The following is a 26,594-nucleotide window of genomic DNA, read 5'->3' on the forward strand; positions in this document are numbered from 1 at the left end:
GTTGATTTTTAGGTCTCTAATAAAGCTGTTTTTCTTTGAAGTACCTGGAAAAATCTCTGTTGTGTAAGCAGATAGTTCTCTATGAGAATAGGACATTCTAATTCTAATTACACAAACAAGACCTGAATATCCCAGTGTCTCAATTAGCTTATACCATAAACAGAATCCTTTAGCAAATGACTCCTGTTAAAATTACTGCATTCCTGGGAATAGTGTATCATTTCTACTTCTTTGCCAAATAGTTTGAACATGATAGAAATACATCCCTTGTAAAACCATAGTATAGCAAGCCATTGCATAGCAAACAAGGCTATTCCTGTTAATTAAATGTCTTTTAAAGTCTGGGTTCTGAATTTGGGATCCGGGAACTTTAAAAGCAGCAACAACTCATTTTAAAAGATCTTTTTAATATATATATATATATATATATATATATATATATTTCATTATAATTGGTTTCCACTATATTTTAATGCACTCAAAAACATTAATATGAGAAGGGATCCATAGGATTCTCTAAACTGTCAAAGGGTTCTGTTATTCAAAAGTTAATCTCTTGCCTGCTCCAGAGTTTGTGATCTTTTTGAAGAGCCATCAGATCAGTTCCCTGCATACATCTGGGGGAGGAGATACAAATTTCACTAGATTTAGATATTCAAAGATTAGTAAGGTATAAACTCCTTGGTAGTTCTCTGGGGATTACACATGGAAAGATATAAAGATTTGAAAAGAATAAAGAAAACAGTTTCTCCTTGGAATCTGTAATGATGTCTTAGAAGTCTCAGCCATCCAGAATATGGTAAAATAAAAGTCAAAAAGGGCTCATCTTGTGGAGCTAAAAGCAGCACTGTGATTAGCTCTAATCATGCTGTTTTGAATTTCCTGTCTTACTGAAATTCTTTGATTTTGAAAAATTGAATAAAAATAAAAGTCACTATAAATGTCTGAAAGACAGAAATATGCATAATATCAGAGAAAAATATGAACAAAAGTATATTCTAATGAGGAAGAAAAGACCTTTTTCTCCTTGTGTTGTTGGAAACTTTCTGGGAACATACCTTTTTCCTTATCCTCCCATTCCTTGTTTTCTTTTATGCAGGAATTCAGTATGTTCTTCTAATCATCCATGTTATGGCAAATGGATAATTCTGGCAATAATCCATGTATATTTTCATCTCTAAATGAAACTGAAACACAACTTTTTGTGAGCTGTATTTTATGAAGTAGTAAAATGCCCACTGCTAGCTTTTATTCATTATCTTTGTTACTGTACTCTACCTTGGAGTCCAAATATTGGCCCAAAGACCCTCAGACCACCCACTGAGTGAGAACTCCCAGCTATTAGCTAAGCCATCACCTTAACCTTAGATCTAGAAAGTAAGTATGATGGATGATGTTAAAAGCAGTTATATTGACACCAGATTCTTGAGTATTTTTCCAAGGAAAACAGGGATGAAGGATGGAAGGGAAAATATTGTGTAAAGTATCCTCTCTTTAATCTAGGATGGTTGAAGAATGGAGTGTTCTGGTTAGTCAAGTCATCTATTCAGCAGATAATTAATCTAACAGAGCATCAACTTTGGCAATGCTTCCAATCCAGAAAGGTTCCAAGGACAAACTAGAGAATGATCTGCATGTTGTTTGCCAAGGATCAGTCTTAATAGGTTCTAGGAAACTCATTCATCATATGGTTGGATGATAGGGTCATAATTTTGGAGGTAGAATGTTCCTACAGGTTGCTTTTTCAAACCCTTCATTTTACAGATGTGGAAATTCATCTCAGATAATTTAAGTGATGGCTCAAATTCATATGTCCTAGATGATAGTCTAAATTCAGATCCAGTTCTTCTGACTCCAAATCTAATACTCTTTCTATTGTGTGCCTCTGCTTGTTTATATGTTGACTGAATTCTTTTGACCATAACTACTCTCAGAGACCATCCACTAGGTTACTGAGGGAGTGTTCCCCTCAAATGAAATATAGTCCCATAAATTATTGAAGAAGATAATTATAACATATATATGTATTATTGATGAATTAAAATAATAATTTTAAAATACACTTAATATTGGATATCTATTCAACATAATTTAATCTTTGGTTAAATTGTCAGCTGGTATTTTTGGATTTTTTTTCATGCCTTAAAGATTCACATTATGGATGTGAATTTTCATTGAATTATGGATATGCAGATATTTCAATAGAGATTCCTCATTAGTAGGATGCTAAATAATTGAGAGAATTGATAAGCATCAATTAATGTCTTTAAGAGTAACCATGTATAAGCTACTCATTATGGAAGGACTTGGAAATTTAAAATTAGTTGTTATAGTTTGTCCTTCATTCTGGAAGAATACCATGGCATCAGGGAGGAGATATCATGATAAACAAATGATATGTATTTTAGTGAGGGGATGCTGTTCTCCATAGTCATCTGAGTCTAGTGGCCAGATATGGATCAGGATGACTGAAGATAGAGCATGTCATCTCTTTACTTTTTGCCTTTACACTGGTTTTTCTACCATCCTAGAAATTCTCTCCCTCCTCATCTCCATCTCCATCTCATTTTCCCTGACTTCCTTTAATTCTCAGATCAAATTCCGCCTTTTGAAAGAGGCATTTTCTAATTTGCTTCCCATTTCCCAAACCCAGTGCTAGTGTCTTTCCTTTGATATTACCTTCCATTTTCCTTAATTTTATCTTGTTGTTTGCATATTGTCTCTCCTATAGAATATAAGCTCCTTGAAGGCAGGTTTTGTCTTTTTTTTTTTGGTATACCCAGTGATTGGCACATCAGTATACACTTAATAAATTCTAAAACACTAACAGACAGCTCTTTATCAAGTACAAATCCAACCACATCTTGTTAGGAATCAAATATAAAGGATAACCATTGATCATTACTTCTTTTTTTTCTTTAGTTTTTTTTTTTTTTGCAAGGCAAATGGGGTTAAGTGGCTTGCCCAAGGACACACAGCTAGGTAATTATTAAGTGTTTGCGACGGGATTTGAACCCAGGTACTCCTGACTCCAGGACTGGTGCTTTATCCACTGCGCCACCTAGCTGCCCCCTGATCATTACTTCTTAATAATGATGCCTAATTCCATTATATCTTATTTGACTGAAATATAGTACCACCAACTCAATATGTCTGCCTTAATCATGGCATGTTTAAAATGATAACTCCTTACTTTTGGCAAGTTTCAACATAGTTGAGTATATTAATGCATATGACTAAGTTAGTTAATTGTCTAGTAGTTTTTCCCACCTCCTTCATTTTGAATTGGACAGTGGTGATTGATTGATTGAGGTTGTTTGTCCTTCATTCTTGAGGGAAGATCATGACATTAGGGAGGTGATACCATGACTTGGCAAGTGATTTGTATTTGAGTAAGGGGAACTATTCTTAAGTTATCAACCTCATTTTTTTCCTTCAGAGTTATTGGGTCTAGTGACCAGATTTGGATCAGGATGACTGGAGATGGCCCTGAATGACAGTCAGGATTAAATGACTTACCCAGGGTCATACAGCTAATAAGTGTCTGGTCAGATTTGAACTCCAGGACTGGTGCTCTATCCACTACAAAACTTAGCTGTCTTAATGGTAGAGGTATGATGCTATTGCAATAACTTGGTGTCAGTGATATGAATGAATAGAATACAAGAGTCAATATGAATTAGAAATGGCAGAACTTGGTAACTGATTGACTATGGTTAGTGAGGGAGAAAGAAAAGTCAAAAGAAGACTGGAATTTTGAACTTGAGAAATTTAGAAATTGGTGGTACCATCAATACAAATGTGATATTGGAGATATTTGGTGGAGTGAGATGAGATCAATTTAAACTCACAGAGTTGGCATCTTGGTAGAGATATCTAACAAGTGATTGAAAATCCAGGTGAAGATTGAAGTGGGAATATAGATTTGGGAATTATTTGCTCTTAGTTTAAACTATGGTAGCAGAGAGATCTCCAAAAGTGATAGTGGAAAAAGAGAGAAGAAAACTGACGATAGAGCCTGGAGCAATTCAGCTATAGAAGAAAGAATAAAGACAAAAAAGTAATGGTTCAAAAATCTACACAGAATATCAGGAAGGAGAAGCCATCAAAAGGGAAAATATCCAAAATGAGGGATTAACAGTGTAATATATAGCAAAGTCAAGTAAAATGAGGACAGAGAAAGGCCATTGAATCTGGTCATCAAGGAGTCCTTGAACTTGAAAAGAATGATTTAGTTATGTTTTGTAGCTTTGAACAAGCATCACCCTGCTGTGTAGTGAGATTATTTTTATTGGCAAAGGAAACTTCTGAGATTTTTTTCTTCCTCCCCCTTATGGCAGGTCATCTATTTTGAATTGATTAAATTCTAGGAAATAGCAGTAAGAGTCAGTGTCATTCACTTGTATCAATTTCCCTCTTTTTTTTTTAAGGAGTTGACAGGTTCTTTAAATGAACTGGATGGGAGCTGCAGCAAATTTTCACATTACCTTCTCATCTTTACCTATTTTTCTGATTTCATGTTTACTTTGACCTTTGACCCCACCAGCTGATGATGTGACAGCAGGCAGACAACTCATTCTCAAATTATTGCTGCCTTTAGAACTGGTTGTCGTTATGTTATGATATAGTCAACATCAGTTAAAAATATGTTTGACATTGTTCATAGCCAGAATCTGAGGCATTTTAGTATCACATGGACTGAAAGGGAGTTCAAATATTAGCTTTGCTAGATAATGTCAAAGGCTGTAATGTCAAACTCAAATAGAAAAAGGAACTACTAATTCATAATAAGGATCCCTCTTGTTTCAATAATAATTTAGCTCTAAAATATGTTATCCCTATATCACATTGCTTTTCATCTTGGGGGGGGAAGAGCTGAGGGAGGTAGAAAATTTTTAAGAATTAAATGCTAAAATGTGGCTTTATGTATAATTGGAAAAAATAAAATACTAATTAGCATACCTATATAAATAAGGCATTTTATATTTATATACAAAATACATAAACTTACATATTATATATAATATAATTTAAAATGTATAGTTATATGTAAATATATATTCATTTGTATAAGTACCTGTTTTGTGTGTATGTATGTATATGTGTATACACACACATATGTTTTATTAGATTGGGGCAGCAAATGGATAGAGTATCAAACCTGGTATTAGAAAGATTTCATCTTCCAGAATTCAAATCTAGCCTCTGATACTTATTAGCTGTATGACCTTTTTTCAAGTCACTTAGTCCTATTAGCCTCAGTTTTCTCAATCTGTAACATGAGCTGGAGGAGAAAATGACAAACTGTTCCAGGATATCTGCCAAGAAAACCCCAAATGGGGTTACAAAGAATCAAGCTTGACTGAAAACTGACACTACACATGTTTTATTGTATATTTATTTTGTTGTATTTTTTCCAATTGCATTTTAATCTAGTTCCAAGAACTAGGGAGTATTATGAGCCTAAGACCTAGGCTAAGTATTTTACATGACGTATCATCCAATGTATACCTTTCTTAAATAAAATATTCCTAAAAAAGGCAGTTAGCTTGAGAAGTCTACAGGCAATTAGCCCCAAACACACCTTTGATCCTCCAAGTTACATGTTTCAACATAGTTTTCACCATTCTCCCTTAATCTAGCTACACTGAAATTGTTTGGGATGGGAACTAGTAGTATGATTTAATTAGCTCTTTCAGTGCAGGAGCATGTTATTTTAAAAAATATGTTTTCTGCAAGTTTTATTTATTATTTAGTTGTTTTAGTTTCATTTGTAGGTTAGTTAAGAAGAAACTAACATAAACTGCATCTATTATTGATCCCCTGTGAAATTAGTATTTTGGCCCAAATTTGGGAAAAAATATTCAGCACTGTGGCAAAAAAAGGAAAACAATTTTTTTTTCCACTACTGAAAGAGTTAGTATGGGGAACTCCCTGGTGAAGAAATTCCCTTTGCCAAAACTTATGAGCATTTTCTCTTAATTAAGCCAGGAATAAAATCCTGGTTTTGAGGCTAGTTCTCTCCTAAAAGGAATTGTTCACTAACACTACTTAATTCCATTACTTTCTGCCTTTTAATTATTTACTATTTATCCTATATATAACTTGCTTAGTCTATGTTTGTTAGCATGTCCACCCCCCCCCAATAGATTGAGGGCAGGGGCTGTCTTTTGTCTTTTTACAACTCCTAGTACTTTGCATAGTGCCTAGATATAGGAAGAACTTAATAAATATTGATTGATTGATTGATAGTTCACATTGCTTCTCAGAGCAGCTGAGAACCACATTATAATTTGACTTGGGTTGTTGTTCAGTCATTTCAGTTTTGTCTGACTCTTTGTAACCCCATTTAGGGTTTTCTTAGCAAAGATAGTGGAGTTTGGGGTAGCTAAGTAGCACAGGACCTGAGTTCAAAGTCACTTAACCCCCATTCCCAAAAAAAGAGATACTGGCGTAGTTTGTCATTTCCTTTTCAGGTCATTTTAGAGATGAGAAATCAGAAGTAAACAAAGTGAAGTGTTGCCCAGATCCCATAGCAGTAAGTGTCTGAGGACAAATTTGAACTCAGTAAGATGAGCCTTCTTGACTTCAGGTCTGGCACTCTTATCTACTCTGCTGTCTAGCCACTCCTATAATTTGATTTAGGAATTAGAATAATCAGTTGAAGTATGAATAGGTTTATTGAATCATAGATTTAGATCTAAATGGGACTTCATTAGTCCCTGAGGCCAGTTCATTTTATAGATCAAGAAACAGATTAAATGAATTCATGTTTATCTAGAGCCTAGAGTAAAAACATGAATAATTAAGTTTATCTAGTCTGCATGAAAGAAGTTTGCCCTAGACTGAAAGATGAAATTCCTTGTTCTAGATGAAAGTCCTTGAATGTCAGACTTAATATTAACTTTATATTGGAGACTACAAAAAAGTGACTGATTCTCAAACAGAAGAGAGATATGACCAGATCTTCGCATTAAAAACCACAATAAAAAGTTAATTCTGGCTGGCAGCTGTATGATCAGGTTGGAGAGCTCAAAGATCAGTTAGGAAACTGTGGAAAGACCAGTCCAGTTAGGAGACTGTGACTGGCATAGAATCCCAGAGGAGGGTCTGACAATGGATGTTGTAGAAGTGGCCTTACCAAAACATGGTTTTGGTGAATATAGAATGGAGAGAGAGAGAGAGAGAGAGAGAGAGAGAGAGAGACAGAGACAGAGACAGAGACAGAGACAAAGATAATCACAAGTCTACAAAACCATGGGAGACCACATGAAAGGTAATGCCACAGACAGAAATAGGGAGGTCAGATGGAAGAGTATGATTAGAGAAAAAGTTTTGGATGTGTTGAGTTTGAGGCCTGATAGAATAGGTAGATGTCCTATAGGCAATGTGAGATATGTCTGTGGAACTCTTGACCTTGAGAGAGGTCAGGGCTAGATTTATGGAGTTTTGAGGGTCCTTTGAATAGAAAAGCTATTGAAGTTGATAAACAAAGGCAAAGAAAAGACCATGAATAGAACCTTGAATTTAATTCTGGTGGAGATATATACCCAATTTCATGGGGTTAAGAAGAGAATGGGTATTAAGTAGAATAATTTAGAATAAGTAGGAGTTCTTAGGATAGATAAACATTCTTACAATCCTTCTTAATTCTAGTGTCTTCTCTCTGTTAATTATTTCCTGTTAGTCATATATATATATATATATATATATATATATATATATATATATAATCTTGTTTATTTAAAATACAATTTATTATATTTAGGTTTATAAATAGCATATATATTATTTATATATGTGTGTATTTATGTATGTGCTTTAAGTGTATAATGTATATCCATCATCTATCTATCTATCTATCTATCTATCTATCTATCTATCTAAACATCGTATATTTGCTTGTGGAATGACTGACATAAGTTTTTCAAAACATTTAATAGTCAGAGGGAGGTAGAACAGTGAGTGATTGAAGGGGGTAAAAGTGTCAAAGGAAGGCTTTTCTCAAACTGGGATGCAGAGGAGAAGGAATTGGTAGAAGGAAAGAGATTGAAGATACTTGAGAGAGGTATGGATTAATTTAGAAATCAGGTTCCAGAGGAGAAGGAAACAAGTCTTAGGTGAAGACAAGAGGGAAGGAGAAGTATGTGAACAATCTAAAACTTACATGTCAATGTCTTTTATTTTTAAGGTCTGAACATTTGATTTTCCATACTAGGTTAGGTCCATGAGTCAACCTAGAACTTTTGTGTTTCAAGTAGATTCAGTTTCTTTTTAGAAATAATGCCATATGCCATATTTATGAGCATGATAGAGCTTGCCCTTGTAGGCTCAGGGTACCCCAAAGATCAATACTTCAGTGATGTCCAGCTTCAGTATTATGTAGAGACCACCCAATGAAATTGAAGCCATACATATGTACATTCAATTGTAGAACCCTTTATAAATAAATAATGGAAATGGTCACATTAATATTCCAATTCCATTGCTATTTAAAACACAGTACCCTAAAACACTGGTTATTTTCAGGTTTATATTAATTTTGTGATTTTCCAAAATGCTTTAGTCTTATTTTTCATTGAATTTCTTTCCTTTCTCTCAGAAAATCTATCCCCCGCTGCAGAAGAATTAACAGAATGCTCTCCAATGAGTCCCTCCACCCTCCCACGTTTAGCCGATCCAATTCCCAAGCCTCCGTAGATAGTACTTCGATGGAGGATTTCTGGTGTGAAGTTGAAAGTATTAAAGAAAACAGTGAGGGTGGACAGGAAGAACAGACAGTCACTGAGGTCAAGCCTGCTGATGGTGAGTAACATCCTATTTTGTTTTCTAAGCTATGATTTCTGTGAATATTTTTTATTACCTTCCCCATTCCTTTGTTCCTCCCAAACAGAGACTGGAATAAATGTAGTGAGCCAACAGATTTTCCCATATTAACAACCTCAGGTTCATGTAAGTTCTTGCCAACTTCAGGATAACTTGAACTGGATGAAGGTCACATTTCTTCCCTCCCACAGAGCATCAGCTGATACTATACCACCTGGTATGAGAATATTTAGGGAAGGAAGTCAGATCCATTAATTTGCATTGACATGGGATGAGCTACTTTTCTTAGGTTAGATCATGGAAAAAAGGCTAACATCTATGAAGTAGCTCTTACAACTGACCAGAATGAACCCCTAGTCTATAAAAGCTTGATGGAGATAGGTTGGAGAGCCCTCAGAGAGTGAGTGTAACAGAACACACAACCTTTGGAGCAGTTATTGAAGTTGTACAATACAATGGGGTGAGTATAAGGGAAGTAGGGCATCCTAGAGACAACTTTCAAAGACATTCTGAGTCAGGTTTGCCTTGATGCTTGAGGAGAGCAGGTCAGATAGCCCTCAGTTCTAGTGCTGATCCTGATGGAGAGATAGCAGCATCTGGGGTCCGTGGTGATGAGTGTATTATTAGATGCTGAGTTCTCCAAATGTCACTTTCCTGTGTGTCCAGTGGCCTGGAAGAAGCAAGAGAAAAGAAAAATGTCTGAGGAGAAGGGAAGGTGCTGGCCAGTATAATTAGCAGCAAGTGGTAAAGTGCTTGTTGAGCCGGTGTGAACAGGTTTGTGACAAGAGGCAACGTGCTAGAGTAGGATGAGAGTATTTTTTCCCCTCCGTGATCCCATCCCCCACCTCCCTTCTGCTTCTATCTTGGGCTTCTGAAGTTCGAGTAAATAACTTAGAGGACACCTGGATTTATTTAATAGTTTATTAAGTTCACATGTCTATGAGAAAGAAAATTTATTACTCTTTTATAACTCAAAAGCAACTCTTTCCTTCCCAATATAGGATTTCTTATCTATAAGGTCCATCACACTTGCCTCCAGTTCCCATGTCTCTAGGCTTTGTGAGACTTCTAGACATTACTTCCCCCTCCCCCCAGCAAAGTCCCTCCAGCATCAATCTTGGCTAGTCTTAAATCCTTATTATAATATAATTAACATACATTAATTAGCAAAGCCCTGCACTTGCTCCATCCATAAATTCTCCAATGATTTAACATTCCTGTGGTCTGTTTTTGACAATCTTAATCCTGTTAGCATCATTGTTTCAACATTCCCAATGTTTCTATGTCCTTTTTTCTCCTTATATCCTTGAGATAACATGCTAAATATATGTTTAAGTATAGGTATACACATGTATACACAAAGATATACATCTAAACATATTGTATATGAGTCTACATGCATATCAACATTGTACAGGAATATGCATAAACTTTGTAATATGATTTATTACCACATGCTATTCATAGTTTATATATAGATAAGCTCTCTATATAATCATATTTACATAATAGATGACTGATAAATGTGTGTATCTTAATATTTAATATTTAGGATTAAGGATAATATTAATATTTAGGATTAATATTAATATTAGTATTAATATTTAGGATTAAGAATAATATGTTAAACTATATTAATATTTCATTGGTTTAAAGAACTCCTCCTACTAAGGTAGTTTGGCACCTGCTCTACTATTTATAGTCTGGGGTCCTGCGTGCTTAAATGATTTATCTAGAGTCACATGTTCAACATGTGACAGAACCAGTACTTGTACCCAGGTTTTCTTGACTCTGAGATTATAAACTTCTTGAGGATAATGGGGATTATCTTTTGTCTTTTTATTTATTTTTTATTTTTTGTATTCCACTTGGTAGAACTCATAGAATGTGCTTCATAAATGATTATTGATGACTGATTCTTTGTGCATTTTTCCAGTCAACTAGTATGCTAGCAAGATTATTGTAGATTCTATGAATTTATAGTTGGGAAGAGCCTGAATAATAATAGCATCTAAGATTTATGTGAGACTTTAAGGTTTACAAAGGGCTTTCTCAGTTATCTCAGTTATTCTCCTCACAATAGCCATGTGAAATACAGACCATATTAATTCTTACAGATATGGAAACTGAACCTCAGAGAGATTAAGTCATTTACTGGTAATCTCCAAACTAGGGAATGTCAGAGCTTGAATTTGAATTCAATAGAACTCATTGCTTTATTTACCTCATCACATCTCAACCTGACCCCTGTCTCCATACATGTTCTTGTATAATAGGGAAGTTCATTTGAAAACATTTATTCCTGGCCCTCATTTTGGAAAGTAAATTTGTAGGCATCTTTCCAGGAACTGAAGCCTGAAGGGGTGACCAGGGAAAGAGAGGTTGGGGTGGGGTAAGATAAAGTGTTTTTTTTTGTCCAAGGTCACACAGATGTGAAACTAAAAATCTGGTTCTAGTCCTATTCTGTTTATCATTCTTATAGTCATGTAAGCTCTCAGAAGACTAAAAAAGGGCAAAATGGCAGTTTGGACACATATCCTATCTCATCAATATCATTGTATACTACAAGGGTTCTAGAAGGAAAAGAAAATAAACTGTCAACAGGGAAATGAGCATAACTGGCCTTTGTTCTTTTGAGATGAATTATTAAGGGTTGGGGTACTTAGCCTTGATGAATCATCCCTTACTTCCAGGCAAGAAAAGAAAGCATACTCATTGCTTTTGAGTGTGGTCCTGGGTTCAAATCTCACCTTTGTGTCTGTGTGACTGTGATTGTCCTCTCACCTCTCTAAGTTTCAATTTCTTCTATTAGGTCAGAAGATCTATATTTAAGCTTGGTTCTAACATTTGCTGTCTGTGTGACCTTGGGCATGTAACAGTGTCTCTGAGACCTCAGCTATTCCAGATGTAAAATGGGTTAATGATAAACAACCCTCATATCTGCTTTCCTAGATTGATGTAAAGAAAATACTTTATAAACAGCTAAATAAATATAAAGTGATTACTGTGAATTCTCAATATATGTGATAGCTACAGAACATCTTCCTAAAGCAAAGGCTTCAGTGGTTCCTGATTGTCTCTTGGATAGAATGGAATCGCTACTCATTTTTAGGAACTTCATTCTAGCCCATCTGTTTCCTACCACATGCCTTTGCTCTTCTCTGCTCATAACTATCTCTTAGATTCCCTTGAAACCTTCAAGAAGCAACTCAAGTACCAGTCTCATATGAGAACTCTTTTGATTCCCACCATATATATTAGGTTTCCTAAATATTTATTATTTAAAATTTATTTTTGCATATATATGTAAAATTATATATTATATATATATAATTGCCTTTATATTTATTTACTTCAAGTATATTTTGTATTTGCTCACCCCTCAGATTGTAAACTCCCTGAAAATAGTTTGATTTTTGTAACTCCAGTATTTAGTACAGTATATTTCAAACTGATGAATACTTGTTGAATTGAACTGAATGCATATTTGAGTTATTACAAGGTGATCATGATTGAATGAATATTTTCATTAATCACTTAACTGTTTTGAAGGAAATTGCATGAAAACAAGTTGTAAAAATGTGAAAATTTATGAAATGAAAATTTACAAAGGAAAATAAATATGAAAAATAAGTTTTTTTACCCCTTTTTTTTCTCTGCCCTCCCTCATCATACACTTCTTTTTTTATTTTGTTTTGATTTAACTTTGCCTTTCATTACTTCCTCAGGATATGTAATTGTATCTGAAACACAGTAAGTGTATAAAAATGCATGTTGACTTTCCACAAGTATATGTTTTGGGGATTTCTGATGAGTTTCCATGAAGCTTGCTTAGTTTTCAAAGTGTCAATCAATCAACAAGCATTTAGGTTCCAGGCTTGTACTAATTGATACAAAGAAAAGTAAAAGGCAGTTCCTGCCCTCAAAGATCACAGATTAATGGGGGAGACAATATGTAAACAACTCGCTATAAACTATATTGGTTGTTCAGTTGTGTTCAGTGATTAATGACCCCCTTTGGGGTCTTAGGCAAAGGTACTTAAATTGTTTGGCATTTCCTTCTCCAGCTTATTTTATCAATGAGGAAGCTGAAGAATGGGGTGTTGGGTGACTTGCTCAGGAACACACAGATAATAAGTTTCTAAGTCTAGATTTGAACTCAGGTCTTCCTGTCCCCAGCACTCTATCTACTGGGTCACCTAGCTGCCCAAACAAGATACAGACAAGATAATTGAGGATAATCAATGAAGAGAAGTCATTAGCATGGGAGGGGACAGCTCAGTGGCACTAAGATGAATATAAGAAAAAAATGGTACACTAGGGAGAGTCATATCTTTGAGATCTGAATTCTGTTCCTACCTTTGCTATTTTCTATATATGTGATATTGGTTGTCATTTTCACCTTCAGGTCTGTTTTCTTCTAATAAGATGGTAATGGGGGAGGGTTGAACTAGATGACTTTAAAGTCCCTTCCATGTCATCTCTCTCTCTCTCTCTCTCTCTCTCTCTCTCTCTCTCTCTCTCTCTCTCTCTCTCTCTCTCTATATATATATATATATATATATATATATATATATTAAATAAAAATAAAAACAAATATTTAGGAACCCTAATGTATATGGTGGAAATCAAAAGAGTGTGACTGGCATCTGAGTTGTTATTGAAGTCTTCAAAAGGATGTACTAAATATTTGATCCTTGGAATTATTATCCAAATCTTCCTTCCCTTTCTACAGACCCCAAATTACCAGAGATCATCTCAACAACCTTTTCCAGTGAACTGACATAGAGTCTTTCCTGCTTCATTTTCCCCTCTAGCTCAAGGAGAACACAAAAGAGAAATGAAAACCACATCTGACAGCTTTCTAATGACATGAGGGGAGAATCTTGAGAGTCATTGCAGCTTATGAATTATTTTAAATAGGATGCTATTAACAGAGGACAAGCAACATCCTGCAGAAAAATTGATGCTCAGTAGCATTTGCTTGACTTGATTGTCTTTATCATTTGTTTTATTCAAAAGTTACTCCCCTGAAATTTAGTTGTCTCTGATAAGCAAGAGAAATTAGACATGCATACTGTCAAGTTGCAGATATTTCTTCTCTTCAAATCTTGTGCTCCTCACCTCTTTTACTGTGCCATCTGTATGTAAGACAGGGTTTAACTGATCTTCCATCTTTAGAACGTCTTAAATATCCTGTACTGCATCTTAAAGAATAATTAGGTTTAAATCGGCTACATAAATTGCATCCATATTGCATGTAAAGAATAAAGTAATAGGATCATAAAATAATGAGATTGTTGACTATCTGCTTCCTTTTCTGAAGGGCACAAAGAGAATGTATAACTACATGTGTATTTGGCTGGCAAATAGGAGATGGTATTGTTTTAAAGCAAATCGGAGAATGGCATTGTGGGCAAAGATTTGTCCTTCAAGACTGGAAGGTCTGTTACACATCCTAGCTGTGTAACCTTAGACAAATCTTTTAACCTTTCAGTATTCTAGGAAACTCTAAGAGTTATGGGGTGGCTAGGTGTCACAGTCGATAGAGCACCAGCCCTGGAGTCAGGAGTACCTGAGTTCAAATTTGGCCTCAGACACTTAATAGTTGCCTGGCTGTGTGGCCTTGGGCAAGCCACTTAACGCCATTTGCCTTGAAAAAACCTAAAAAAAAAAAAAGAGAGTATAGGTTGTAAGAAAAATGTTCATCCTGTGCTGGTAGAATGAATTTCCTCACATGGGAGTGCCCTAAACCATTGAAAATGCAGGTGCAGTTCCTATGCCTATTCTAATCAAGTTGTATACCTAAAATCACATTTTGCAACACCTTAAAAATGAGATAAACAACTTGGGATCTTCTTTGATGTAAAAACATCTCATACTAGAAGAAGACAAAAAGCACTTGTGTAAACTTTGTCTCAAGAGATAAAATGCTACATCAAATCTTTGTAAAAAAAATTTTTTTTATTTATTTAAGGCAGTAGGGTTAAGTGATTTGCCCAAAGTCACACAGCTAGGCAATTATTAAATGTCTGACTAGGTATTTGAACTCAAGTCCTCCTGACTCTAGGGCTGGTCCCTGCTGCAACAAATCTTAAGGAAAACCTCATCAACTGAGACTGTCTTAATTCAGATATTTTTAATAGTTTAGACAGGGGTGGAGCTGCAGTTTATTTTTGAATCATGTATGAATTTTTGGAAAACTCACAAAAAATATGGATAGCACAAACCAAATTTCAAGTGAAATATTTACCTACTTAAGAAAATGAATTTTAGAAGTCTCTACAAGTAAGTACTATGCAAGCAGGGCCAGTGCTTCTAGGCTGGTGCTAATAGTAGACCATTTTTAAAATGTTCTTTATTTTTATGATGAATTTGATAATCATCAATAATTAGGAGCATGTTCATATGCAGCAGAAAGAAAAAGAGAATTCTTTGTGACAGTGGGATCTCTGTTGTATCCTATTTTTTTTTAGGTTTTTTTTTGTAAGGCAAATAGGGTTAAGTGGCTTGCCCAAGGCCACACAGCTAGATAATTATTAAGTGTCTGAGACTGGATTTGAACCCAGGTACTCCTGACTCCAGGGCCGGTGCTTTATCCACTACGTCACCTAGCCACCCCAAAACTTGAGAATTCTTTTTGGTTTTAGATTTTTTTTCAAGGCAATGGTGTTAAGTGGCTTGCCCAAGTCCACAGCTAGGTAATTATTAAGTGTCTGAGGTCCAGATTTGAACCCAGGTACTCCTGACTCCAAGGCTGGTGCTCTATTCACTGCGCCACCTAGCCGCCCCCTATTTTGTTTAAATGTACATGGTAAAAGTAATATGGGACTTCCATCATTGCTTTGTTTGTCTGGGTCTGAACTCCTGAACTGCCTTCTGCTCTCTCCTATCCATATTTAGAACATTTTGTTGTCTTTTTGTTTGTGTTCTCTTTAAAAAATTACCTTATAAATAAAATACCTTTATAAATGAAATATTATATTTATGATATATTTTAAAACAATACTATCATTATGCCCCAATATCCCCCAATATATCTCCTTTGACATTTAAGAATACAGTAAGCTAAACAAATCTACACATTACTCATGTCTGAAAAATATCTCTTGTTCTGCAGCCACTTTTGCCAAGAGGTAAGAAGTCTTAGACAGTTTTTTGGAATAGTTGATGGTGATGATGAATGGATTATATATACACACATACATATGTGTATGTGTATAAGTATATATATGTATTTGTCATAATTCTTGTTTATCACCATGTTTCCTTTATAGTACTACAAAGTAATTACAATACAGAAAAGATTGTATAAATTGTTCTCTGGGCTTTGTCACTTCACTCTGTATCAGTTTATATATTTTCCCAGGTATCTCTGAATCAGTCATTTCTGTTATTCTTCTGGCATCATAATATTCCATTCCATTTACATTACATTCAGTTTCCAGTTCTTTGTTAAAACAAAAAGTACTGCAATAAGTACTTTTGCAGATTTATGGATCTTTTCCTCCTTTTTGTAATCTCTTTGGGATATGATAGAATTTCTAGCCATTCTTACCTGCTCATGAAGCGGGATCTTTTTTAGGGAACATTTAGGATCATTTCAGTTCCTGGATATATGATACGTTTTATGTTACTTGACATTTAATTAATCAGAACTCTACCTTACTAACTGCTTTTATCTACAATAATACAATGAATGATGTTCCTTATGATGACCTTGTGGCACTGAATAATTTGGAACTGCCCCTTGAATCATCAAAGATTAGCTCAAATTTAGTTAAATTTTAGTTATTGCATGATTTCTATTTTATTCTAATTTTTTGAAAAATGTCCCCACCCCAAGTGCCTCTCCCCTATTCTTGGCAGAGTTGGAAGATTATAGAACTAGAACATTTACTATGTTGTCAGATTCAATTGATGTGTTGCTTAATTTTGCTAATTTGCTTCCCCCACCCTTTCAGCCCTGACTCTCTCTTTTATTTGTTTTTTTTTTTTTTTTTGATTTTTCAAGACAATGGGGTTAAGTGGCTTGCCCAAGGCCACAAGGCTAGGTAATTATTAAGTATCTGAGGTCGGATTTGAACCCAGGTACTGCTGACTCCAGGGCCAGGGCTCTATCCACTGCGCCACCTAGCAACCCCTGACTCTCTCTTTTAAAATAAAAATCTTGATATCAAGGAATGGCTCACATTTAGTAAAAGACATGTGTCAAATATTCAGTGAAAAATATGAGGAAATGATATATTTGGAAATAAAGATGATGGAAAACTGTTATCAATAAAAATTTCAAAAGAAAAAAATATCCTAGACAGTATATATATATAGAGAGAACAATGTATATACATAGATATATAGATAGATGGATACATATACTGTATATGTCTATCTAGCTATCCTTCCATTCTTACTGACAATATATTTGTGGATTTAAGAGAAAGTATGACATAGTATATAACAGTGCTGCTTGGTCTTGAGATCAGGAAGACTTGGATACAAATTCTTTTCTTATCATATAATGACTTTGTGACCTTGGACAAGCCACTTAACCTCTGAGTCCCTCTAGGAAATCTGTAAGATTATAGAGAGCAGAACAGTTGTCTCTTTGCACTGGTAAAATGCCCCCATAAGGGGTGGCTAGGTGGCGCAGTGGATAGAGCACCGGCCCTGAAGTCAGGAGTACCTGAGTTCAAATCCAGTCTCAGACACTTAATAATTACCTAGCCATGTGGCCTTGGGCAAGCCACTTAACCCCATTGCCTTGCAAAAAAAAAAAAAAAAGAAAACACCCCATAAAATTAAATCACACATGTGGTCCTTAAAAACAAACAAGCAAATAAATAAAAATCAATACCAGTTTATGGTTCAAATTCTACCTGCTATATATTATTCTTAGATGAATATAGACAGGCTGCTTCAACTCTCTGTGCCTCAGTTTCCTCCTCAGTAAATGGTAACTAGGTTATCGTGAGTATCACATGGAATACTGGAGGCAAAGATCATTCTTGTTCTTACCACAACTCTCATTTGATCAGAAAACCCACCTGCACAGAAGTATGGGTCCTTTAATCAACTTTCTATAATGTAGATTTTAATAAATGAATTCTAACAAATTCTTGAAACATGAATTCATTAGAAATGGTAAGATTTTTCATTTTATTTATTGCTTTATTTCTATTTAATTTCCCCTTGCCTTCTACACCCAGGAGCATGGCATCTTCTTGTTCCAGAGAATATTTGTAACTCCTGTCTTGTAACACTTTTGCAGAAGGAGAGCTTGAAGCTGAGTGGTTGCAAGATGTGGGTTTATCAACACTAATCTCAGGAGCTGAAGAGGAAGATGGACAGGCCTTACTCTCCACCTTGACTCGAACCCAGGCAGCTGCAGTTCAAAAGAGATATAATACCTATACTCAAACCATGAGAAAAAAGAACAAACACTCAGTCAGAGATGTCCGAGACATCTTTGGAGTTCCCGAGTCTCCTGTAAGTAATGAATGTGCTCTAAAAATGCTTTATTATTTGTTTTAAATTGAAAGCAAAAGCTATGTAAAGCTAAATCAATTCATTTTAATTGAGAAAAAAATGACAGCATCATAGTACAAAGTTTTACAGACCATGACCTAAAAATGATAAATCTCTATCCTTCATCTCTAATCTCTTATCTAGACTCAGATGTGCTCCCTCTCTTTTTGAAAGTTGGAGAATAGGGGCAGCTAGGTGGCGCAGTGGATAAAGCACCGGCCCTGGAGTCAGGAGTACCTGGGTTTAAATTCGGTCTCAGACACTTAATAATGACCTAGCCGTGTGGCCTTGGGAAAGCCACTTAACCCCATTTGCCTTAGGAAAAAAACCTAAAAAAAATATAAAGTTCAAAGTTGGAGAGTTATATTGTCAATGAAGCACATTTTTGTTGGCATGAAACACTGGGGTAAAACTTTGTGATGAAGCAGATCAATGGGGGTATGCTATGACATTTTAAACCTGCAGGAAGATTGGTTTAAAATGATAGGTGTGTATTAATGACCTTTATGTTTGTAATGAAAACAGATTGAATGAAAGAAAGAAATTCAGGATTTTAATTCAAATATTATACAGGTGAATGAATGTCCTAAAAAGACATACAGCAAAATTTAATGAAAGACATGTGTCATAAATTTAATGAAAAATATAAGATTCAATTCCATTTTATTTATAGCTGTTTTGTGACCTCAATTTTCCAATGAGATTGTCATTTTGTATGAGAACTTATATTTCTATTTTTGATTTTTTTATTCATTCTTCCATTCATCTATTCATTTATCACAATGTTCACATTTGTGTAAACACATATAATATCTAATCCTTAAAATATTCCCTTGAAATGAACAGTGCCAGTATTATTATTATTATTCCCATTTTACAAATGAGGAAGCTGAAGCTCAAAGGTTAAGTGACCTACCAAGGTCACATTTTATAAGCAGAACTCAAACAGAGATCATACTATTCTCTCTGGTATTCCTGTATCCTAGCTCATGAATTTTATTTTTATTTTTATTTTTTTTTATTTTTAGGTTTTTGCAAGGCAAATGGGATTAAGTGACTTGCCCAAGGCCACACAACTAGGTAATTATTAGGTGTCTGAGGCTGGATTTGAACTCAGGGCCTGACTTCAGGGCCGGTGCTCTATCCACTGCGCCACCTAGCCACCCCCATGAATTTTTTTAAAATTTTATTTATTTGTTTTGAATTTTACAATTCCCCCCCCCCAGAAGGCAGTCTGTTAGTCTTTACCTTGGTTCTGTGGTATACATTGATCTAAGTTCAATGTGATTAGAGAGAAATCATATCCTTTAGGAAAAAAATAAAGTATAGAGATAGCAAAATTTCATAATTAGACAACAGTTTACTTTTAACTTAAAGGTAATGGTTTTTGGTCTTTGTTCAAACTCCACAATTCTTTCTCTGGATACAGATGGTATTCTCCATCAAAGTTAACCCCAAATTGTGCCTAATTGTTGCACTGATAGAATGAGTAAAGTCCATTAAGGTTGATCATCACCCCTATGTTGCTGTTAGGGTGTACAGTGTTCTTCTGGTTCTGCTCATCTTGCTCCCTAGCTCATGAATTTTGAGCTATTCCTCTGTGCAAAGCACTATATTGTGTATTGTCCCAATTGGAAATCAAAGAATGAAAGGTGAGGTTGGGTTTTAAGGGTGGTCTTATAAGGAGATCAGTAGGAAACAAAGCCTGTATAATGAACTCGGAAGATTTGGGTTCAAATCATATGCTTCCCAAACTTGGCAAAGGCACCTTGGACCTTGAATCTTTGGGAAGTTTAGTTTTGTTATCTGTAAGAAATGAGAATTAGACTAGACCTGGGGTTCTCAGCCTATTTTTATACCATTGAACCCTTTGACTTTAGCCATACTGGATCCCAGAATTCCTTTTTAGTAAGGTAGAATGAGTAATGATGTCAAGGGAGTTTGATATGTAGAGAAGAAGAGGAGTATATGGTAAACTATCTTAATTCTATGATTTTTTTTTGTTAAAATTGAAGCAACTCTTCCTCAAGAATGATGACAAAAGGATGTTTGTCATTTGGTGTCTATTTGAATTATTAACATAGTTGCTTCAACGCTTTAATGCACTTTGACAATGTTAGTCTTACTTTCATAGAATTTTTTCAGTGGTAGGACTTTTGTTTATTTGACATGATTTTTATCTGTCAGATCAGAACAAAGAGAAATATATGCCAACCACAGATATGTTGCTAATTTGGAAGTAGAAATGAAGCTGGCCATGCTGATAGTGTGGAGGTGGTAGTAGTAGCAGTAGTGATAATAGTAGCAATAGTGGTAATAGTAGCAGTAGTGGAAATAGCAGCAGCAGCAGCAGCAGCAGCAGCAGCAGCAGCAGCAGTAGTAGTAGTAGTAGTAGTAGTAGTAGTAGTAGTAGTAGTAGTAGTAGTAGTAGTAGTAGTAAGTAGTAGTAGATGTAGTAATAGTAGAAATTGTCTTGGTGACCCCATCTGGAGTTTTCTTGGCAAAAATGGTGGCGGGGTTTGCTATTTCCTTCTCCAGTTTATTGATGAGGAACCTAAGTAAGCAGGGTTAAGTGACAGGTACAGGGGCAGCCAGCTAGTAAGCCAGATTTGAACTTAGAAGATGAGTTTTTTGACTTCTGGCCTTGTATTTCTATCCACTTTGCCATATTGCTGTTCCATTTATAATAGAGCATTTGTAATGGCTGTTTTTAAGGTCTGCAAAACACTTCATTATATTATCTCATTTGATCTTCATAATAAACTTTGTGAGGTAGATGCTATTGTTATTTCTATTTTACAGACGAGAAATGTAAGGCAATGAAAAATTATGTTACTTAATCTAGGATCATCCGGTAGTAAATGTATTAAAGCAGTATTCAAATTCAAATCTTCCTGACCCCAAATCCCAAAAAAATATTTTATCTGCTTCTTAAGAAAACAACATGCCTATTCCTGCTTTTGCTTTTGCCATAAGATTCTTACAAGAAAGAATATCTTAGTGTAGTGGATAGTGCACAGGCCCTGGAGTCAGGAGGATCTGAGTTCATATCTGGCCTCAGATATTTAATAATTACCTAGTGGTGTAAGCCCATTGATTTGCAAAAGTTAAAGAGAAAGAGAGAGAGAGAGAGAGAGAAAATATCTTAGTTATGACTTATTTCATTTGAGTCTTTTTGATCCATGTTACAAGTATTACAGAATCTCTGGCATTATTTGAGCTATGAAAAACTGGGCCATAGCAATAAGGATACCAAAATGGCAAATATAGGTTTTGCCTTCAAAATTAACAAGAATTCATAGTCTACTGCATATCCTGTTCTCTCACAGGGCAAATAAAAAGTCTACTTGATTTGTCTTGAAATTTTTAAAAAGCTTTTTATATGTAATTAGGGTCTTAGAAGTCATACTTATACTTTTTTTCTATCAGCTCAAACTAGATTATATTGATTCTTGGAAAAAGCAACAATAACCACAGTTTTGTCAAACTCAATTATCAGTCAGTGCACTGATGACTATATTTATTTTTTTATTACCATATGTCTGTTTTTATGCATAACACATACCCAGTCTAGGTTGGGGGTAATGAGAGTCTATACTTTGATATCAATGGGAAAAGGGATGAGGGGTTAGATTGCTAGAGTTTTACAAAGAAGAATGAATAGGATCATCTAGTAAGTGATTGCATATGAAGTCTTTAGGAAGAAAAAGAGTCCAAAATAACTCCAAGGTTAGAACATGGAGAGTTCAAGTCATTATTTATGCCACAAATAGAAATAATGAAAGAAGAACAATGATCCAGTTTGAATGGTAAGCTCTGACTTTGGACATGTTAACTTTGGTGTAAAGGTCAAACATCCAGGTCAAGATGTCTTAATGACAGCAATAGTAGTAGCTGTTTTTGTTTGGAGTAATAGTAATCATAATTAATCTCTATATTATATTTTAAGGTTTGTAAAATACATAATGTCCATTTGAGGTGAATAAAGTCAACCTTTCACTGAACCCTTCCTACCCTAGTACTCTTCCCCTTTCTCTTTCTCTTTTTTTTCTTCCTCCTCCTCTCCCAATAAAAGACTGATGCTCCAATTTTCTCCTTTCCTCCAGTAGAAAATAATCTATATCCATTTCTCAGTCCTTCCCTACTCCTCTCTCTCTCATGTTATTTCCACAGATGCTAGTGGCAAACAATTAATTGAGGCCACCACAGTTCAAGTCAGATTCATTTATATTATTATTATTAATTATAACTTAAATATCTTAATTTCTTGACTTTTGATTCCATGAGAATAATAACTTTGATTCCATGATAATACTAACTTAGTTCACTTACTCATGTCTTTTTATTTAGATTTAACACCAAATAAAATTAGTATTTCCATGTACATAGTAAGGAAGAAAAAGTATTAGACTTGAAACTAGAATCTCTTTTGTAGAAAACATGTTTTTATTTTTACAGATATAATCAATTCAACATACTTTAAACATAATGAATAACAGTCTTTAAACATAATGAATAAACAGAAATTATACCACTTTGCTTTATCCCTTTGGTAAAAGAAGTGAAAGTATAAGGTTTAAATGAATAATGAATGAGGAAACAGTAAGAGTTTATTATGTCAGTCTCTCTGCCAAGTAATACAAGTTGTAAAAATGAGAAAGTCTTTACTCTCAAGGAGCTCTGCACATGGAAAGACCTGGAGGGGCTAAGGGGGCAGCAGTGGTATGATTGCTAAGGCTAAGCAGCCTTAGGATTGCATCAGTCTGTAAGACTTATCCAAGAGCAAGTTGGTCTTAAGGTTTTAAGAATGTTAGGACATAATAGCAAGACTATTTAGTGAATAGGCCTTATGGTCCTCCATCTCACAGGAAAGAATACAACTGGTGAGTCCCATTTTCACTATGCTTGGTGAGCAGTCATTCAACCCAGATAACTAATGGGATGGCCTGGTGCTGAGGGAGGGAAAAGAGGGGAAGGATGCCCCCTAGGTGTGGATATTCTTGGCTCCCATGAGAGGAGGAGACTTTTGAGGAAAGAAAAATCATTTTGGCTTCATTGATCACAACATTTGGAATCTTGGGAAAAGTCCAGATTGGTGAATGGCACCTAGAACCTTTCTTATAATTTAATCCTTTTAATTCTTTTTCATAAATTCTATGAATTCTGGCCATTATTGATCAATGAAAATCAAAAATTGATGGAATTAATACCGTATAGAGGTCTTGAATTGACTGCATGTTCAATATGAGTTAATAATATGATATATGGAAGTTAAAAAAGTTGATATGATAGGTTGGTGTAGTGAATGGCATAGTAGATAAAATATGGGAATTGTTAATCCTTCAGACAAAATCTGCATTACTGTATTTTGATTTTTAATATTGTATATATATATATGATACGTATAATTTTATTATTTATTTTAATACATTTTATATTTATATATGTATTCATATATTTTAACATATTCTATATATTAAAATATGTTTATATATACATAAATATGTAGGGAGGACATTGACAGTTTGCAGAATGTTCAGTGGTGGGTAACCAGGGTTGTGAAAGGCTTTGGGATCATGTGATGTGAGGACTTTTTTTTGAAGGAACTAGGTTGTTTAAAATTCATATCACAGCTGTCTTCCAGTATTTGAGGCCCTGCCATGTGGAAACAGAATTAGACTTGTTATATGTGGTCTCAAAGGGAAAAACAAGGAACTGGATATAAATTGGAAAGACAGATTTTAACTTAATAGAATAGAAAACTACTTAATAATTAGAGCTATCTAAAAAGTAAGATTATCTACCTCAGGAGGGAATGGATTTGCTCTCAGTGGAGATTTTCAAGCCAAGGCAAATGACTACTTGTTGGAAATGCTATGGAACATTGAATTAGAGTAGATGTGTTCTATAGTTTCTTCTAACTTCACCATGCATTGATTCTTTGAGTCAGAGTAGTTTTAGATTAAGCTAGAGAGAGAGGATGGTAACAGATTACGAACCTCCTTAAACGTCACACTGAAGAGTTTGACCTTAACTCAGTAAGCAAGAAAAAAGACATTTAAGAATTTTTAGTAGAGGAACAATATGATCAGATCTTTACATAAGGGAGAAAAATATAGCAATGGTGTGTAGGAAAGTAAAGAAATGGGAATGGAGCAAGAGTGGGAAAATGTATTATGGGGGTGACTGTAGCAGCTGGGTGACATATCTAGCTTGGAATCAGGAAGACTTATCCTCATGAGTTCCAGTTCAGCCTCAGACACTTCCTAACTATATGACTGACCCTGGGCAAGTCACTTAATCCTGTTTACCTGTTTCATCATCCCTAAAATGATCTGGAGAAGGAAATGGAAAACCACTCCAATATCTTTGCTGGGGAAAAAAAAAACAAACTAAAAAAAATGGGATTATGAAGAGTTGGAGGGGACTAAAAAACTATTGAATGTGGTAGTTTTAAGTAAATGGCAATGAGGGCCTATTTTAAGGTAATAGCTATGGGAATAGAAAGACATTGTCAGGTTAAATGAAGACCTTAATCCATTTATCAGCATTCTTTGAGTCTAGTCATTCTAGTTATAAATTTACCAGACTGTACCATCACTTATCCCAGATCTCTCTATTTTGTACATAATGAAGTTGTAAAAGTCCTTGTTGAATGCCTTGCTGAATTCTAGGTAAACAATGTCTACAGCATTCCTGGGACCTATCAGTCTAGTAAACTCATCAACAAAGGGGATGATGTCATATGCCTCAAACTTGGACCACTGCAGTAATATCCTAGCCATTTTTTCTACTAACAGTCTTTTCCCCTACAATCTTTCCCATGCATTTTGTAGTGGGAAGAACATTGCCTTTGAATTGACAGTGAAATACTTTATCCAAAATCCTGCCCTTCCCCAGGCTCAAATTCCTTCCTGGTTCATTTAATCTCGATTTCATCTAGATCTGCTAAGATGCTACATAGAAAGAGAGGACAATCTAACTAGAAAATAGCATTCTTAGCTTCAGGTATGATTCTGACAAAGGGGAAAAGAAATCATCTTTTTCTTAAATATGCAGCATTTCCCCCTTTTATATTTATTTCATTTGGTTCTGTTGTAGCTTTTTAAAAACAAGCAAAACAAAACAAAACAAAAAAACAGATACCAAAGGGGGGGAGAAAAAAACCCCAGACCACTTCCTTAAAAAAAAAAAATTGGTACCCTCCACACAAAGAGACATCTTTGAGCCCCTTGCATAAAAAGAAAACCTGTTTTCTAAATACATTTGAATCCTGCTGGCTTGGTCCCTCTCATAATAGCTCCCAGCTGTTTACAGCAGCTTTATCTTCCAGGAACAATGGCAAGAAGGCATTCTGCTTAACAACCCTCAAATCTGATTTCTGCTGCCTGCAACCATCCAGAGAATATGTGCTGCTTGGGGGTGGGGGTGGGGGCAGTGGGAAGAGAAATATTCTGGGGTGTTGTTTGAAAAAGGGAAGCCCTAAGAGTGTGGATGTGTCCACACAAGTCTACAACAGCTGAACTCCAATCTCTTTTCCTTTCTTCCATACTTGTTTTCTTGGGACTATGTGATGACTATTAAGATGTTGATGAACTGGTTCTTTTCCAACGGGCCCTGTGGTCCATTGCTTGACTAGTATGGTTTGTCTAAATGGAACAGGACTCTGGGGAACGTGACTATCTCCTGTGCATCATCTTTCTGCTATTTACATTTCTTCTTCTAATGAGAGTTCTTTTGTGCTGTATGTCACTGAACAGAGCTGTTATTTTCATCTTCAATAGAACTTCACTGAAGAGCAGAATCCAACTTGCAGATACATTTACCAGGCATCTTAATAAACATTTCTTAACCATATTGTGAAAGATTTTGTTTTCCTTTCAAAGTAAAGGGAAAAAAGGTTAATATTAAAACAAAATACCTTGTTGGGGCTGAAGTCTTTCATTATTATAGAGGACCAATGATATCTGTAGTGTGTTTTCTTGATTTTCAAGTGAATTGGATTTAAGTGACAGAGGGCTGGGCAAAGTACCAGCCTCACTTTCTCCTCCAGAGCCATCAGGGTCCAGTAGCAAGACATGGATCAGGAAAAAAAAATGACCTCTTTTACTTGAATCCCTTCCCTGGAGGGAGTTGGAATGAACTGGAAAGGTAAAATGGGACTAGATTGTGAAGAGCTTTAAGTGCCAAATCCAAGATCTGTTTAATCCTCAAAGTCATAGGTAGCCAAGGGAATTTATTTA

General features: G+C 35.2%; 1 protein-coding gene across 5 annotated transcripts in view; it reads left to right on the plus strand.

Annotated features, from left to right (window-relative positions):
* The window catches only part of ARHGAP28 (Rho GTPase activating protein 28), a 186,402-nt gene that overhangs the window by 106,131 nt on the left and 53,677 nt on the right, over positions 1–26,594 (plus strand). For all 5 annotated transcript variants that reach the window (XM_074201154.1, XM_074201159.1, XM_074201157.1 and 2 more), the window contains exons 2-3: positions 8,603–8,805; positions 18,095–18,312. In XM_074201154.1, the coding sequence (XP_074057255.1) occupies positions 8,603–8,805; positions 18,095–18,312 (421 nt within the window). The remainder of the gene's footprint in view (positions 1–8,602; positions 8,806–18,094; positions 18,313–26,594) is intronic.

This window comes from Macrotis lagotis, chromosome X (genome assembly GCF_037893015.1).
Source record: "Macrotis lagotis isolate mMagLag1 chromosome X, bilby.v1.9.chrom.fasta, whole genome shotgun sequence".
Classification (NCBI taxonomy): Eukaryota; Metazoa; Chordata; class Mammalia; order Peramelemorphia; family Peramelidae; genus Macrotis; species Macrotis lagotis.